This window comes from Trachypithecus francoisi, unplaced genomic scaffold, assembly GCF_009764315.1.
Source record: "Trachypithecus francoisi isolate TF-2019V2 unplaced genomic scaffold, Tfra_2.0 Lachesis_group3, whole genome shotgun sequence".
In the NCBI taxonomy this organism is placed as follows: domain Eukaryota; kingdom Metazoa; phylum Chordata; class Mammalia; order Primates; family Cercopithecidae; genus Trachypithecus; species Trachypithecus francoisi.
In genome coordinates, this window is record NW_022681468.1 from 127,696,846 (window position 1) to 127,709,689 (window position 12,844).

Sequence of the window (12,844 nt, forward strand, 5' to 3'; positions counted from 1 at the left end):
TATATGTTCTGGTTATTAATTCCTGTCTCTTGCTTGCCCTGGCAATGTCTCTGTGGAGCTCAGTGTACTGCAAAGGCCACTATGCATCTTTATGTCTGTGTGTACCCATTGCTTAGCTCCCACTTACAAGTGAGAACATGCAATATTAGATTTTCCACCTTTGACTTGATTTACTTAAGATAATGGCCTCCAACTTCATCCATCTTGCTGTAGGGGACATGATTTCATTCTTTTTTTATGGTTGCATACTATTCCATGGTATATATGTATCACATTTTCTTTATCCAATCAATTGTTAATGGACACTTAGGTTGGTTGCGTGACTTTGCTATTGTGGATAGTGCTGTTATAAACATATGAGTGCAGGTGTCTTTTTATATAATGATTTATTTTCTTTTGGGTACTCAGTAGTGGGATTGCTATTTCTATTTTTAGTTCATTGAGATATCTCCATACTGTTTTCCTTAGAGGTTAAACCAGTCTACATTTTCACCAACAGTACACAACTGGTCCCTTTCCTCTGTATCCATGCCAATATTTGTTATTTTTTGGTTTTTTAATAATAACCTTTCTAGCTGGTGTAAGATAGTATCTCAGTGTGGTTTAAATTTGTATTTCTCTGATAATTTGTTATGTTGAACATTTTTTCATGTGTTTGTTGGCTGCTTGTATTTCTTCTTTTGAGAAATGTTTGTTTATGTACTTTGCTGTTTTTAATGGGGTTGTTTTCTTCTTGTTCAGTTGTTTGAGTTCCTTGTAGATTCTGGATATTTGTCCTTTGTTGGAAGCATAATTTGCAAATATTTTCTACCTTTCTATAGGTTGTCTGTTTACTGTGTTGATTATTTCTTTTGCTGTGCAGATGATCTTTATTTTTACTTTTTAAAAATTAATTAATTAATTAATTTAGAGACAGAGTCTTGCTGTGTTGCCCAGCCTGGAATGTAGTGGCACAGTCATGGCTTACTGCAGCCTCAACTTCCTGGGCTCAAGGGATGCTCCCACCTCTGCCTCCCAAGTTGCTGAAACGATGGGTGTGTCACCATGCTTGGCTCATATTTGTGTTTTTTGTAGAGATAGGGTTTCATCATGTTGCCCATGCCATTCTTGAACTCCTTGGCTCAAGTGATCTACCCGCCTTGGCCTCCTAAAATGCTGGGATTACGGGTGTGAGTCAGTACGCTTGGCCTAGAAGCTTCTTAGTTAAGTCCCACTTGTTTAATTTTGTTTTTCTTGCATTTGCTTTTAGGGTCTTTGTCATAAATTCTTTGCCTAGGCTGATGTCCGGATGAGTTTTTCCTCTAGGAATTTTATAGTTTCAGGTTTTATGTTTAGGATTTACTTTAAAAAATATATAAATTACAACCCCAAATGACTTACTCTTATAATTTTACTTATGCTACATCCTTTCTCCCAGCTTCATCACCCTGCTATTACACCATATCACTTTTATTCTTTATTCAATATTCTGTATTATAGGAAGGCTTTGTCTTTCACTACTCTAGCATCTCTTAGCAATTATTTGGATAATTCTGTTTGGGTCATTTTATATGACATATATGTTTCCTTTTAATATATAAGAATATTTTTATGTTTTTGTCTCTTGAAACAGGATAAATTTTCTTAGATGAAAAGCATGTTTAGGCATGTGTCATCTTTTTTGTTTGTTAAATAGCTCTGAATGTGGTGGTGATGTGTAGCAGTGCTCTAGAAGTATTGTGGCCCTATATGCTTAACTGAAATCCTAGAATATAGAAGTTGTAGCCATTCATTTATTATTTTACTTTTGAAATATTTATGCACATGTTATGTACGAGACTATGCAAGTGCTGTGAGAGATGCAAGGATGAAAGTGATATCTGTGTTTTCAAGGAAGTTATAGACATCTAAAATTAGAACATAGATGAAAATTGTATTTCCAGCGTCTTAGATGAATTATAGCTGACTAAAGAAATTTTGCATTACTTATTATATTCTTACAACTAGATTTATATTTTGGAGGAGGTTTTCTATTGGTTCAGAATTTGTTCTTTTTGTTTTTAAAGTACACAAAGATTTAATGGCTTCCTTCAGTGTTACCCAGTGAGTTAATGAGAGATCCTTTACAAATAAGTATGCAAAGTATATTGTCTTTATAACTATCTTTTTTTTGGTTTACAGAGCATTTATATTAGTTGTTAAATTTCTCCTTAGGTTAAAATACTATACCTAACCTGTAGGGTCAGTGTGGCTTAATTAAGCTCAAGGTGATTTGTTTTTCTAAGAGTTAGACATACTTGTGGGTGCCCTTGAGTTATCCTTTTTCTTAAAAATTTAAAACATTTGAAAAGTTTCCTGATCTGTAATAGGAGGGGGTAATATATAAAAAACTCAATTCTAGGACGTTTATGAGAGCTGGGGGGATAATGAGTATAAATGTATAGAAGAAAAGGTTTAGGGAACAGACAGTCCCTTTCTGGTGTGCTAGTTAAAAGGACATTTCCCACTTTTTCAATCTTATGCTCACCAAGAAGGCAATCAAATAAATTTTGTTAGGAGATTTTGAGATAATTACAAATGTAACAGTACCCATTGTAAATATAAAATCATTGGACTTAGAAATGACCCAGAACGTTGTAGACTTCCCTTGACATGCAAGCCATTTAAGAAACTCAGCAGGTTTACAAGCTGAAGAGAAGTGAAAATCTAAATGGAGAAATCATTTGATATTTTAACCTTGGAAATAGATACCTGGTAAAACTGGCTTTCCTACATATCCATCTAGGTGACCTCAAATATTCTGTCTTACATTGCATTATTTTATTTTCTCTTTAGTTTGTTACACTGTTTTTCAGTTCTTTGAACTTTGAACATTTTCATTTAAAAATGATTTTAAATGAAAAACCACCAGTGATTCTGGTGGTGTAAACGACTTAATTACTCACATACAAGCATGATTTAGTTGAATCAAATTCTTTTCTTCTGAAAATCTTGATTAGTATCTCTGAGAGATCTATAGATTTTAAATATAATTTTAAAAATTATGATGAAGGAAGGTATTTTATTTTGGAACATGTAAAACTTATGTGTAGGAAAGGTTTGGATAGAATTGCTATAGTAAGGCAGATTGGGGACATTTTGCTGCCTGGAGACCTGGAAAGAGGGAATACTAGAGATTAGGGAAAGAAACATGGAAAGATTTGATAGGTTTTGCTTGTTTCAAAATTTAGCTGAGAGCATGTCCCTTTGGACTTCTCTTGTCTGCCCTGAACTGGCTTTTCCCCATAAAACCCCAAACTTGGGACAGTAATATTAGGGCCATAGTTCATCTGTGTCATGAGTGAAAGTTTTTGTGGGCTCACCTCAGGAGGACCTGACATGAATACCATTGTTTCCAAGAGAGAACTTGGAGTTCTGTCTTCTAAGTGCTTTATAAGCAGGTATTTGGAATATAACTGGTCTGAGTTGCCTGTGACTCATAACACTATTCATAATACAGTGTGCCTTGCCTTTAGAGCTAGCCTCTTCCTGTTGTGACAATTTGGTATGCTGTCAAAATTCCATTTGCACAAAGTTCCTTTGCATCTCTTCTCTGTGTTACTGCTTCATTTCCTGGTAGCTTGTGCGGATATTATTTTACTGTTGATGTGTAAAGATTTATTTGTTGATGTGGATAGAAGAGCATGTGCAATATTAAGACTATCAACTGTTGTTGTGCACCAAATCTGGTTCAGCATCCTTACTAATAATCTCATCACTGCTTAACTCACTAGGTAGACTTAAGCAATTAATTTAACTTATCTAGGGCCGACTTTGCTTTTTTTCAGGATTGAAATAATAGCTGACTTATTCATTTTACAGTTTTTGAATATTAAATGGATAATGGTTATCAAAATATTTTATATTGAAAAATAGAAATTACAATGTGAATATTCACTTAATAGTAATATTATGTGGAAAAGACCTTTGTAAACTTCAGTGTTGGAGTTTTTTCATTTTTTCTGAGTGATATACATACTATATGCATGAAGAGTTTTTTATGCTTTTTCTCTTAATGGAAAATGAGAAATTTATGTCTTCTTGAGCAGTCAAATAAGAATTTAAGGTTGAAATTATGTTTCTTTAGATAAATTAACTTTGAAGATTCCTTGGAAAAACCTTTATGGAGAAGCAGTTGTTGCGACTCTAGAAGGATTATACCTGCTTGTTGTCCCTGGAGCAAGTACGTTATTTTAGGTTATAACCATTCAGTAACATCACATTGAAATTAAATTGTTACCTGAGTGAAGTATTTTAATACATGTATTTATTAAGATAGAAGGTAATTTAAATAAATGAATCATACATAGATGCACATATATGCATACATTTTATATATGTATGCACATATATCTTACCACATTTGTGTATAAAGTAGTTTTGTTGTTGAAAATTTAATTCATTTTTGCAATTTATTCTATTTTCTATGAGTACTTGTTTTGCAACTAAGGCTTCCTGTTGAGCTGCATTAGGCAGATTTACTGATAATAAATGAAGTAAAATAAATCTTTTTTTTTTTTTGAGAGGGAGTCTTGCTCTGTGGCCCAGGCTGGAGTGCAGTGGTGCAATCTCGGCTCACTGCAAGCTCCGCCCCCTGGGTTCACGTCATTCTCCTGCCTCAGCCTCCCGTGTAGCTGGGACTACAGGCGCCCGCCCCTACGCCCCGCTAATTTTTTTTTTTTGTATTTTTAGTAGAGACGGGGTTTCACCGTGTTAGCCAGGATGGTCTCGATCTCCTGACCTCGTGATCCGCCCGTCTCGGCCTCCCAAAGTGCTGGGGTTACAGGCGTGAGCCACCACGCCCGGCCTAAATAAATCTTTAAAAATATCCTGATGTGTTAATCTCCAGATTTCAAGATTCAAAAATTTATTTTTTTCCTATTTTGTTGCTTCTGATTTTGAGTGAATGTTCTCTCAAAAAATGTGTAAAATTGGTAATTTTTTCCTTAGAAAGATAGTATTTTAATTTTTAATGTTTTAAAGTAGTGATGTTTAATATCTTTATTATTTTTTTTTTCATTTATAGTAACAATTTAATGTTAAGAAAAGTTTGGATGTTTTAGGGAAAAATTTAGAACGTACAATTGCTCAACCATTGTATAAATAAAATTTTTATTTTTACATTTTGCTCTTCAGTCTTTAGCTTATGCATACCCGATTTTCAGTAGCTGTTACCACATTATATATACAACATTGACTTGGCCTTTTATTATATACATTTTTGATATGTTTCACAGTTTTCACGGTGACGGTGACAGTTTTGAAAGGCTTTATGGTATTCTGTTGTGGGCTACCTACTATTTTTTGCTTTATAGTTAATACTAAAAATACTAGTAAATACTATAGTCAGTAGTATAAATATGTCATTGTAGTCAATACTATAAATACGTCATTATAGATCTTTTTTATTCTTTTGTGTTATTTCTTTAGATTGCATAATCAGAAATGACATTACTAGATAAAAAGAGCTTATATATTTTATGATTGTTGATGCATATTCTGAATTACTTTCTGAAAGTTTAAAAAATCAATCTATATTGATCCCAGGTAGTATTGGATATTAAATTATTTTGTAGTTACTCAAAATTTACCACTGACAGAGCAATATTCTGGTGTACTTTCTGTCTTCCTTCTGTTTCTACTTCTTATCTTTGTTCTCACTCTTCTCCTCTCTCCCTTTTTCCTACCTGTCTTTCTACCTGTAATTTCTTTTCCTCCCTCCTCCTTATTGTATTTAAGTTTTTTGTAAGTGAATAGGAATAATTTATGTTTAAACATTTCATAAAACTAAAAATGTGAAAGTATTTTTGTATTGCAGCAAGATTACATACTTACATAATCATAATGCGGCTGAACTTTTTCCATTTGTTTATTTATGAATTCCATTTATTTTTGTGTGAATTGACTATATATTTTTAGGTATTAAGTATGATGCTGAAAAAGAAGAAAAATCCTTGCAGGATGTTAAACAGAAAGAGCTATCCCGAATTGAAGAAGCCCTTCAAAAAGCAGCAGAAAAAGGTAAAAAGTTTGTTTGAGATAAACTTAGACATACCTGTATTTTAGATATATTTAATATCCTTTAAAGAAGATGCTTTCATAAGCCTTCATAAGTTGAAGTTCTAAAGAAATAATTTTTTTTAAATCTCAAAATATTGGTTATATTTTCATGGCTCACTTTTAGGAAAAAGTAATTGCCTTTTTTCTGTAAGTGTTTTATCATGTTGCTAATTTGATTTTTCCGCTTTTCTTAATTAGTCATTTTTATTGTGCTACTTTAGGAGACTTTCCAAATTTTCTGTATTTGCACGTCTGTTTATTTTGGGCAAATGTTAACAGTTTCTTTGTGTGCATGTTTACCTGTGTTCTTGCTGGATAATGAGGTTAAGCATAATGCTATAGTGAAAGTATGTTTAGAGGAAATGCTGCTGTAATTCTAGTCCTAGCTATCTCCCTTCACGTTGTACAGGATATTAAAAACAAAACAAAACAAAACAAAACGACAAAACTTGATTCTTCAGGTTTTAACAATTTAACATCTTGTCTTACGTTTACATTTTTGTTTTTATCTAAAAATAAATCTGATGACTTTGATTTGGTTTATAGAGCAAGAACAAAGATATGATGAAAAAGAGTAGTCTATAGAGTGATGAACTGAAGGACTTTTCCAGACATCTAATGTTTATCTCTGTTAAGTCAGTTAGCAATTGCTGATTAGGGTTTATGAGTTATTAGCATTTTATATAATTTTTGTGTTGTTTAGTGGCATGTGTATGTATTTTTATGATGAAGATGATCTCTCTCGAAAGATAAAGCAAATATTGAGTTAGAAATAATGTTAATTGCCGGGCGCGGTGGCTCACGCCTGTAATCCCAGCACTTTGGGAGGCCGAGACGGGTGGATCACGAGGTCAGGAGATCGAGACCATCCTGGCTAACACAGTGAAACCCCATCTCTACTAAAAATACAAAAAAATTAGCCGGGCGTAGCGGCGGGCGCCTGTAGTCCCAGCTACTCGGGAGGCTGAGGCAGGAGAATGGCGGGAACTCGGGAAGAGGAGCTTGCAGTGAGCCGAGATCGCGCCACTGCACTCCAGCCTGGGGGCAGAGCGAGACTCCGTCTCCAAAAAAAAAAAAAAAAAAAAAAAAAAAGAAATAATGTTAATTATATTTAGATATAATAAGATTTCTTTTCCTAGCTTAAGCTGTTGTCATTTAATTGAATCAATTAGAAATCCTTTTTAAAAATAGCTTGTTCCTCAAAGTTTTTAATCAAAGTTTTAAATTCTTGCTCCAAGTATTTTTTTCTTATGCAGAAATATTGATTCTTTTATTAAAAGTTACTAAACTATTTAAAAATACAGAGGTTACCGTAATGGAAGAAATTTTCTAAAAGCCTCAACATTTTTTCCCCTTATTTTCACACATAAGCTTATTTTATCTTCCTGCTGAAGCTTAAGTATCTATATTTTTAGGAAAACAGTTTTCTTTATTTGTATTACTTTTGCGTGGCAAAAAAGCAAACTGAGAATGGTTTTGTTTCATGACAATTAAGTGTGATTTTTTTCTTTATATTCAGTTTTGGCTAATATATGTAAAAGTAGTCCTATAAAAATGAAGACTGGAGCACTAGAATTTCATTTTTTTCTTGAAACTATTCAGATTAGGATATTAACATATGTATATTCATCATTAGGTATATATTGATGTATACTTAGATATATTGATATAACATATAATTACGCATTTATCATTTACAATTGCATAATGTTACATATATTATTTAGAAACAGATCTTAAATTCCTCCTTTTTTAAAGATGGAGCATAGCTTGTATTTGTCTAAAAAATATTTTAGTGTTTTCAGTCACCTGTAAGAAAAGGCGTGGTATGTAGTCTCGTTTGTTTTCATGATTGACTGTTTAATTGGTAATGTGATTATTATGCACACATTTTGTACTCAGACTTAGGAAATTTTGACTCCTGGGTCTTCAGTGCTGAGAAAACAGACATTTGGGTCTGACAAAGAGGCTATTATGAATGGTTTGATATAAAGGATGTACATCTGTAGTATTAATTTTGTATAAATAGAACTGTTAGGCGTATGCTGTATATAGTAATGACATTGTAGCTTGGATGATAAAATTTAAGTTTTTTTAATATAGAATTAAAATTCAAAAAGTAAAACTTTTAACACTCAGTTTTAACATGTTATATTTGTCAAAAAAAGTTTTGAGACTAAAAGATGAATTCAGGAATTGGGAAGTATATTTAAATTTTCTTTCTTAACTGTTAAGAAACACATTTAATAATGTTGCAGTATTCTTTTCTCATTTCTGTGGATATGAGTCATATCTTCAAATAATATTATTCATATGAATGATAGAGGACAACTCTGACCTTTATATATTTCACATTTTACCATTATTAATAGTTACTATTTATACTTTATTTTTCTACTTGTTTATTGATATTAAAAGCACAAAAACACCATTGCACATGTATAGGGACTCAGAGAGGGAAGGAGAGGTGATGATTCAACTCTAAGCAGCAGATGATAAAAATGAAAACAAAATTATCTTGCTAATCTGCTCATAAAAAGGATTTTGACTTAGCTTGTTTTATTTGGTAAAAATATACCGTTTCCCACTATCATATAGGAATAAAAATTGTAATAAAACTATGAGTTCATTTCTAGAAAATTTGCTTAAATGTAAAAACAAACTCTGATATTTTTATCCTTTTATTTCATTGGAGTGAGTTTATTTTTCTGGAAGGCTATCATAAAGAGAAAGATTAAATTCCTAGTAAGGCCAAAAGATTTGCAAATGCTAGATTCTGTACTTAAGGTGTTGGATTTTATCAAAATAATATGTACACACACTTTGAAAATCAATAGTTTTGCGAAAAGGACACGATAAAAAATGGCAGTCCCTTGTTTCATCCTTTGCTACTCTCCACACCAACTCCTTTGAGTTAGTAATAGTTTTTACCAATGTTAACATTGTGTCATTAATCTAGTTCATTAATATAGAGCATTATCTAGGACTTCCTGTTATGGTAGTCCAGGAGTATACTTCTCTTGCTATCTCCTTGCACCCTGAATTCTCCTTCCCATTTTCTCATAATATGGATACATCGTAATTTTTGGCCATTTACTAGTCACTACTTAGATTACTATGACAATGCGATTATTGTTCACTGCGCAGGTCAGATGATGTATGTGTTAGGCAGTTTTTGCATTGCTATAAAGGGATACCTGAGACTGGATAATTTATGAAGAAAACAGTTTCAATTGGCTCACAGTTCTGTAGGCTGTATAGGAAGCATGATGCCAGCACTTGCTGCTGGTGAGGGTCTCAGGAAGCTTTCAGTCATGGCAGAAGGTGAAGTGGAAGCAGGCATGGACCCACCCCCATGATCCAGTCACTTCACGTCAGGCCTCACCTCCAACACTGGGAATCACATTTGAACATGAAATTTGGAGCGGACCGATATCCAAATCATATCAATGTACTACGACTGTATTTTCTTTCTTATACAACCTTTTGTTTTTCTTGAATTTGTAAATGCTGCTTTCTTATTTGCTTAGTCTTCTATGTAAATTTATCTTTCATTCTGTTTCACATGCTACATGAAATTTGTCTGCTATATGAGTATTGATAGTGTTTTCCAATCGTGTAAACCCATCTGTTGGTACTCTCTACCACCCTGTTGTCTCTTGGAGTTCCCCCTCTGAACTGATCGTTTTTTAGACCAGCTGCACAGTTGTCATCTTAGGACTGGTCTTAATTGCTCGTCTATATTTAATTCCATGTTTCCTGGGCCCTTTGCCTTTTTTGCTTCCTTAGTTTACTCATTTGTTTTCCTAGAGTTTCCTAGAGTACATCTAGAAGCTTTTAAGAATGGATGCACTGGATATAATTTCGAAAATTCTTTCAAGGCTGAATGTCTTTGTGTTTTACTTCTACACTTGTTTGATTTGTCTGGGGTTGGAATGCTAGGTTAAATATTAGAATTTTGAAGGCAATGTTTTCTAGCTTCCAGGCTCTTTTGAAAAAAGTCTGATGCCAGTCTGCACATTGTTGGAAGCAGAAAAATTAGAGACTCCTTGGACCCTCCTGTCAAAGACCTTACATTTTAATTGGGCAAATAAGAAATTTGCATAATAATAAGCAAGAGAAAGTGTTGAGTCCCATCAAGGAGGTACAGACAGTTTTATGGGAGTTCAGAAAGAACATGTCATATTCGGCCAAAGAGATCAGGGTAGACACTGTGAAGGTATGTATTTCAACTGGATTTAAAGGATGGATCTGCAGAAAGAAGAGAAGGCATAGGTAGAGGAGACAGTGAAGGTGGGAATCATAGAGCCTCTGTGGGATCAGCTAACAGTTTGGGAGTCTGATAGAGAGTAGTTGGATGTAGGGTTGGAAAGCTAAGTTTAGGTCAATTTTAAGAGATTTGCATGCTCTGATGATGTTAATGGTAGTGACAGTGAAAGTAGCTGACGTTTATTGAGCATTTACTATTCACCAGTCACTCTTCAAAATACTTTATATGAATTAAGTGAAAGTTAAATAACTTGTTCTAGGTCACACAGTTAGAAAATAGTAGAGCTAGAATTTGGACCCAGTCTGGCTCTAGATCTTGTATTCTTAACCCTGTACAATGTGAACTTTGATCTATAGCCAGGCGGGGAGTAAGTATTCCTTTTTCTTTCTTTAAGAGTACAAGGAATGACATGATTAGAGCTATGATTTAAGAAAGTTAAACTTGCAGTGTTATCTAGAATAGACTGGATTTGGAGAGCGATGTGGAAGATGCTATCTAGCCATCATTAATGAGAATGGATATAAAGGATTCAGACAGTGTATGTAAAGGGACCAGATCATGCTAAAGTAAGATGAGGTCATTTCAGCCGACTCTAAAATTAGTGTGAAGTATCACAGTAATATTTTATTCTGAAAATGAGCAAAATGGCATGCAAAAAGAGAACAAAAATAGCAGACTTTGCACTGTTTGAAAACTTGTCAAAAATTTCAGTGAACCATTAGCTGTAATTGGTATTTACCTACCTCACATAATTTGAAATGATTACTATAATTTTAATTGTTAAGAAGTTTGTGTGTTGAAAGAACGAAAATGGTGTCACTGTGAATATTTCCTTAGAAATAGTTTTGGTGTCACCAAATTTTAATTATCCCGTTACATGATTTCTAATTATTTGAAATTAAATTTAGGTATATTTTACATGTGAAATTAAAGGTGTCTTTAAATTGCTTTGCATTTTGGTTATTGCTGCCATGTGGATGCAGGCACACATTCAGGGGAGTTCATATATGGCTTGGAAAACTTTGTTTACAAGGACATCAAGCCTGGTGGGTATGCATGATTAATTATATTCAACTATATAAACATATTCTTGTGTATGCTTGTACTTTTGGTGGAGTCCATTTGATGGCATGCCATCCTTTTAGAAAATATGGAATTGTAATTTGTGTTTTCCCCCTTTACCATTATTTCCTTTTCCTCACCTGTAGTCATTTATTCATTCACTAAATATTTGAGTGTCTTCTTGTGGCAATCACTGTGCTGAATGATGCTGGATGTTTGTAGGGTAAACAAACATGATTCACTGTTCTTACGAAGCTTAGAGGATGATCTACAGATAACTTTCAGATTTGGGTTACCCTTTTGACTTTAGTTCTAGAGTTCAGTAGTTTCTGAATTAAGCCGTTCCTCTCTGATAGTGGTGGTTTTGGAATGTAAAAAGCAATAAAGTGGATTTTTTCTTTTGAATTCAGAACCTTGACAGGAGATGTTCCTCTGAGCTTTGATTTGTTTCACCTCTGTTGTAGCTCTGGAGGTACCTCTAGACTACTGTCCTGTACAGCATATTGAAATTTCAAGCTTCGCAAAAGGCAAATTAAAGGCTTACTGTTTGTATTAGGATTTATAATATGATTCGTTTATATACTAGGAAATATACCAAATACATTAAAATAATACTCTTTAGTATTTTACATAATCTGATTTGTTAAACTTTATGTTTTATATCATACTTCAAGAGCTTGTTATATTCACTCAATCACACTTAAAATTTGTTTTGATTAAATGGCAATTGGGTCTGTATCTTGAAATTTATAAACAATAAGCATCATGTTAGAATTATCTCTGTAGCTGGGAACTTTAATATGTTGATTCATGTGACCAATGGTAGAGAAATTTTCATGATGGATTTCACAGCATTAGGTGAAACTACCCTGAAAGCAGTTTCCGTTCTAATAAACCTACTCCTTTTGTAAGTGTGCTTGTGTTAATTTGTCTTCTAGTTACCTTGCTTAATATAAAAGATAGCATGGAGATACTCATGGCTCACTGTCCAGTTTTGTAGGTTATAATCAAACCAACTTACTGTAGTCTGGGCAGCATTATTAAAAACAGCAGACTATAACAGCTGTCACTATAAAAGAAAACATCATTGATTCAGCTTTTTTAAAAGGTACATTAGTGTAGATAAAAAATGAGTTCCAGAATATTGGTGCTTCTGAAATGAGAATAGTTTATTATGTTGATGATATCTTCATTCAACTGGCTACGACTTAACGTGTGTTTCATGATCATTTCCTCCTTTCAGTTTCTGAGTGTATATTATTTCCTCATTTGATGTTACTTCTTGTTTTTTTATTCTAAATCATTGGTTCTCAAAAAGTCAAAATGATTTTCATAATAATACTAAGCATTATTTGATTTTTCCTTTTGTTGACATTTACATTGCTGGTGCAAAAGCAATGGTGGGTAGGAATAGCTGGCTGCCTTAGCATGATT

At 33.4% G+C, this 12,844-nt stretch overlaps 1 protein-coding gene across 3 annotated transcripts in view; it reads left to right on the forward strand.

The window, feature by feature from the left end:
- Positions 1 to 12,844, forward strand: part of VPS13C (vacuolar protein sorting 13 homolog C) — a 197,684-nt gene that overhangs the window by 23,067 nt on the left and 161,773 nt on the right. For all 3 annotated transcript variants that reach the window (XM_033189884.1, XM_033189885.1, XM_033189883.1), the window contains exons 4-5: positions 4,106 to 4,201; positions 5,938 to 6,039. In XM_033189884.1, the coding sequence (XP_033045775.1) occupies positions 4,106 to 4,201; positions 5,938 to 6,039 (198 nt within the window). The remainder of the gene's footprint in view (positions 1 to 4,105; positions 4,202 to 5,937; positions 6,040 to 12,844) is intronic.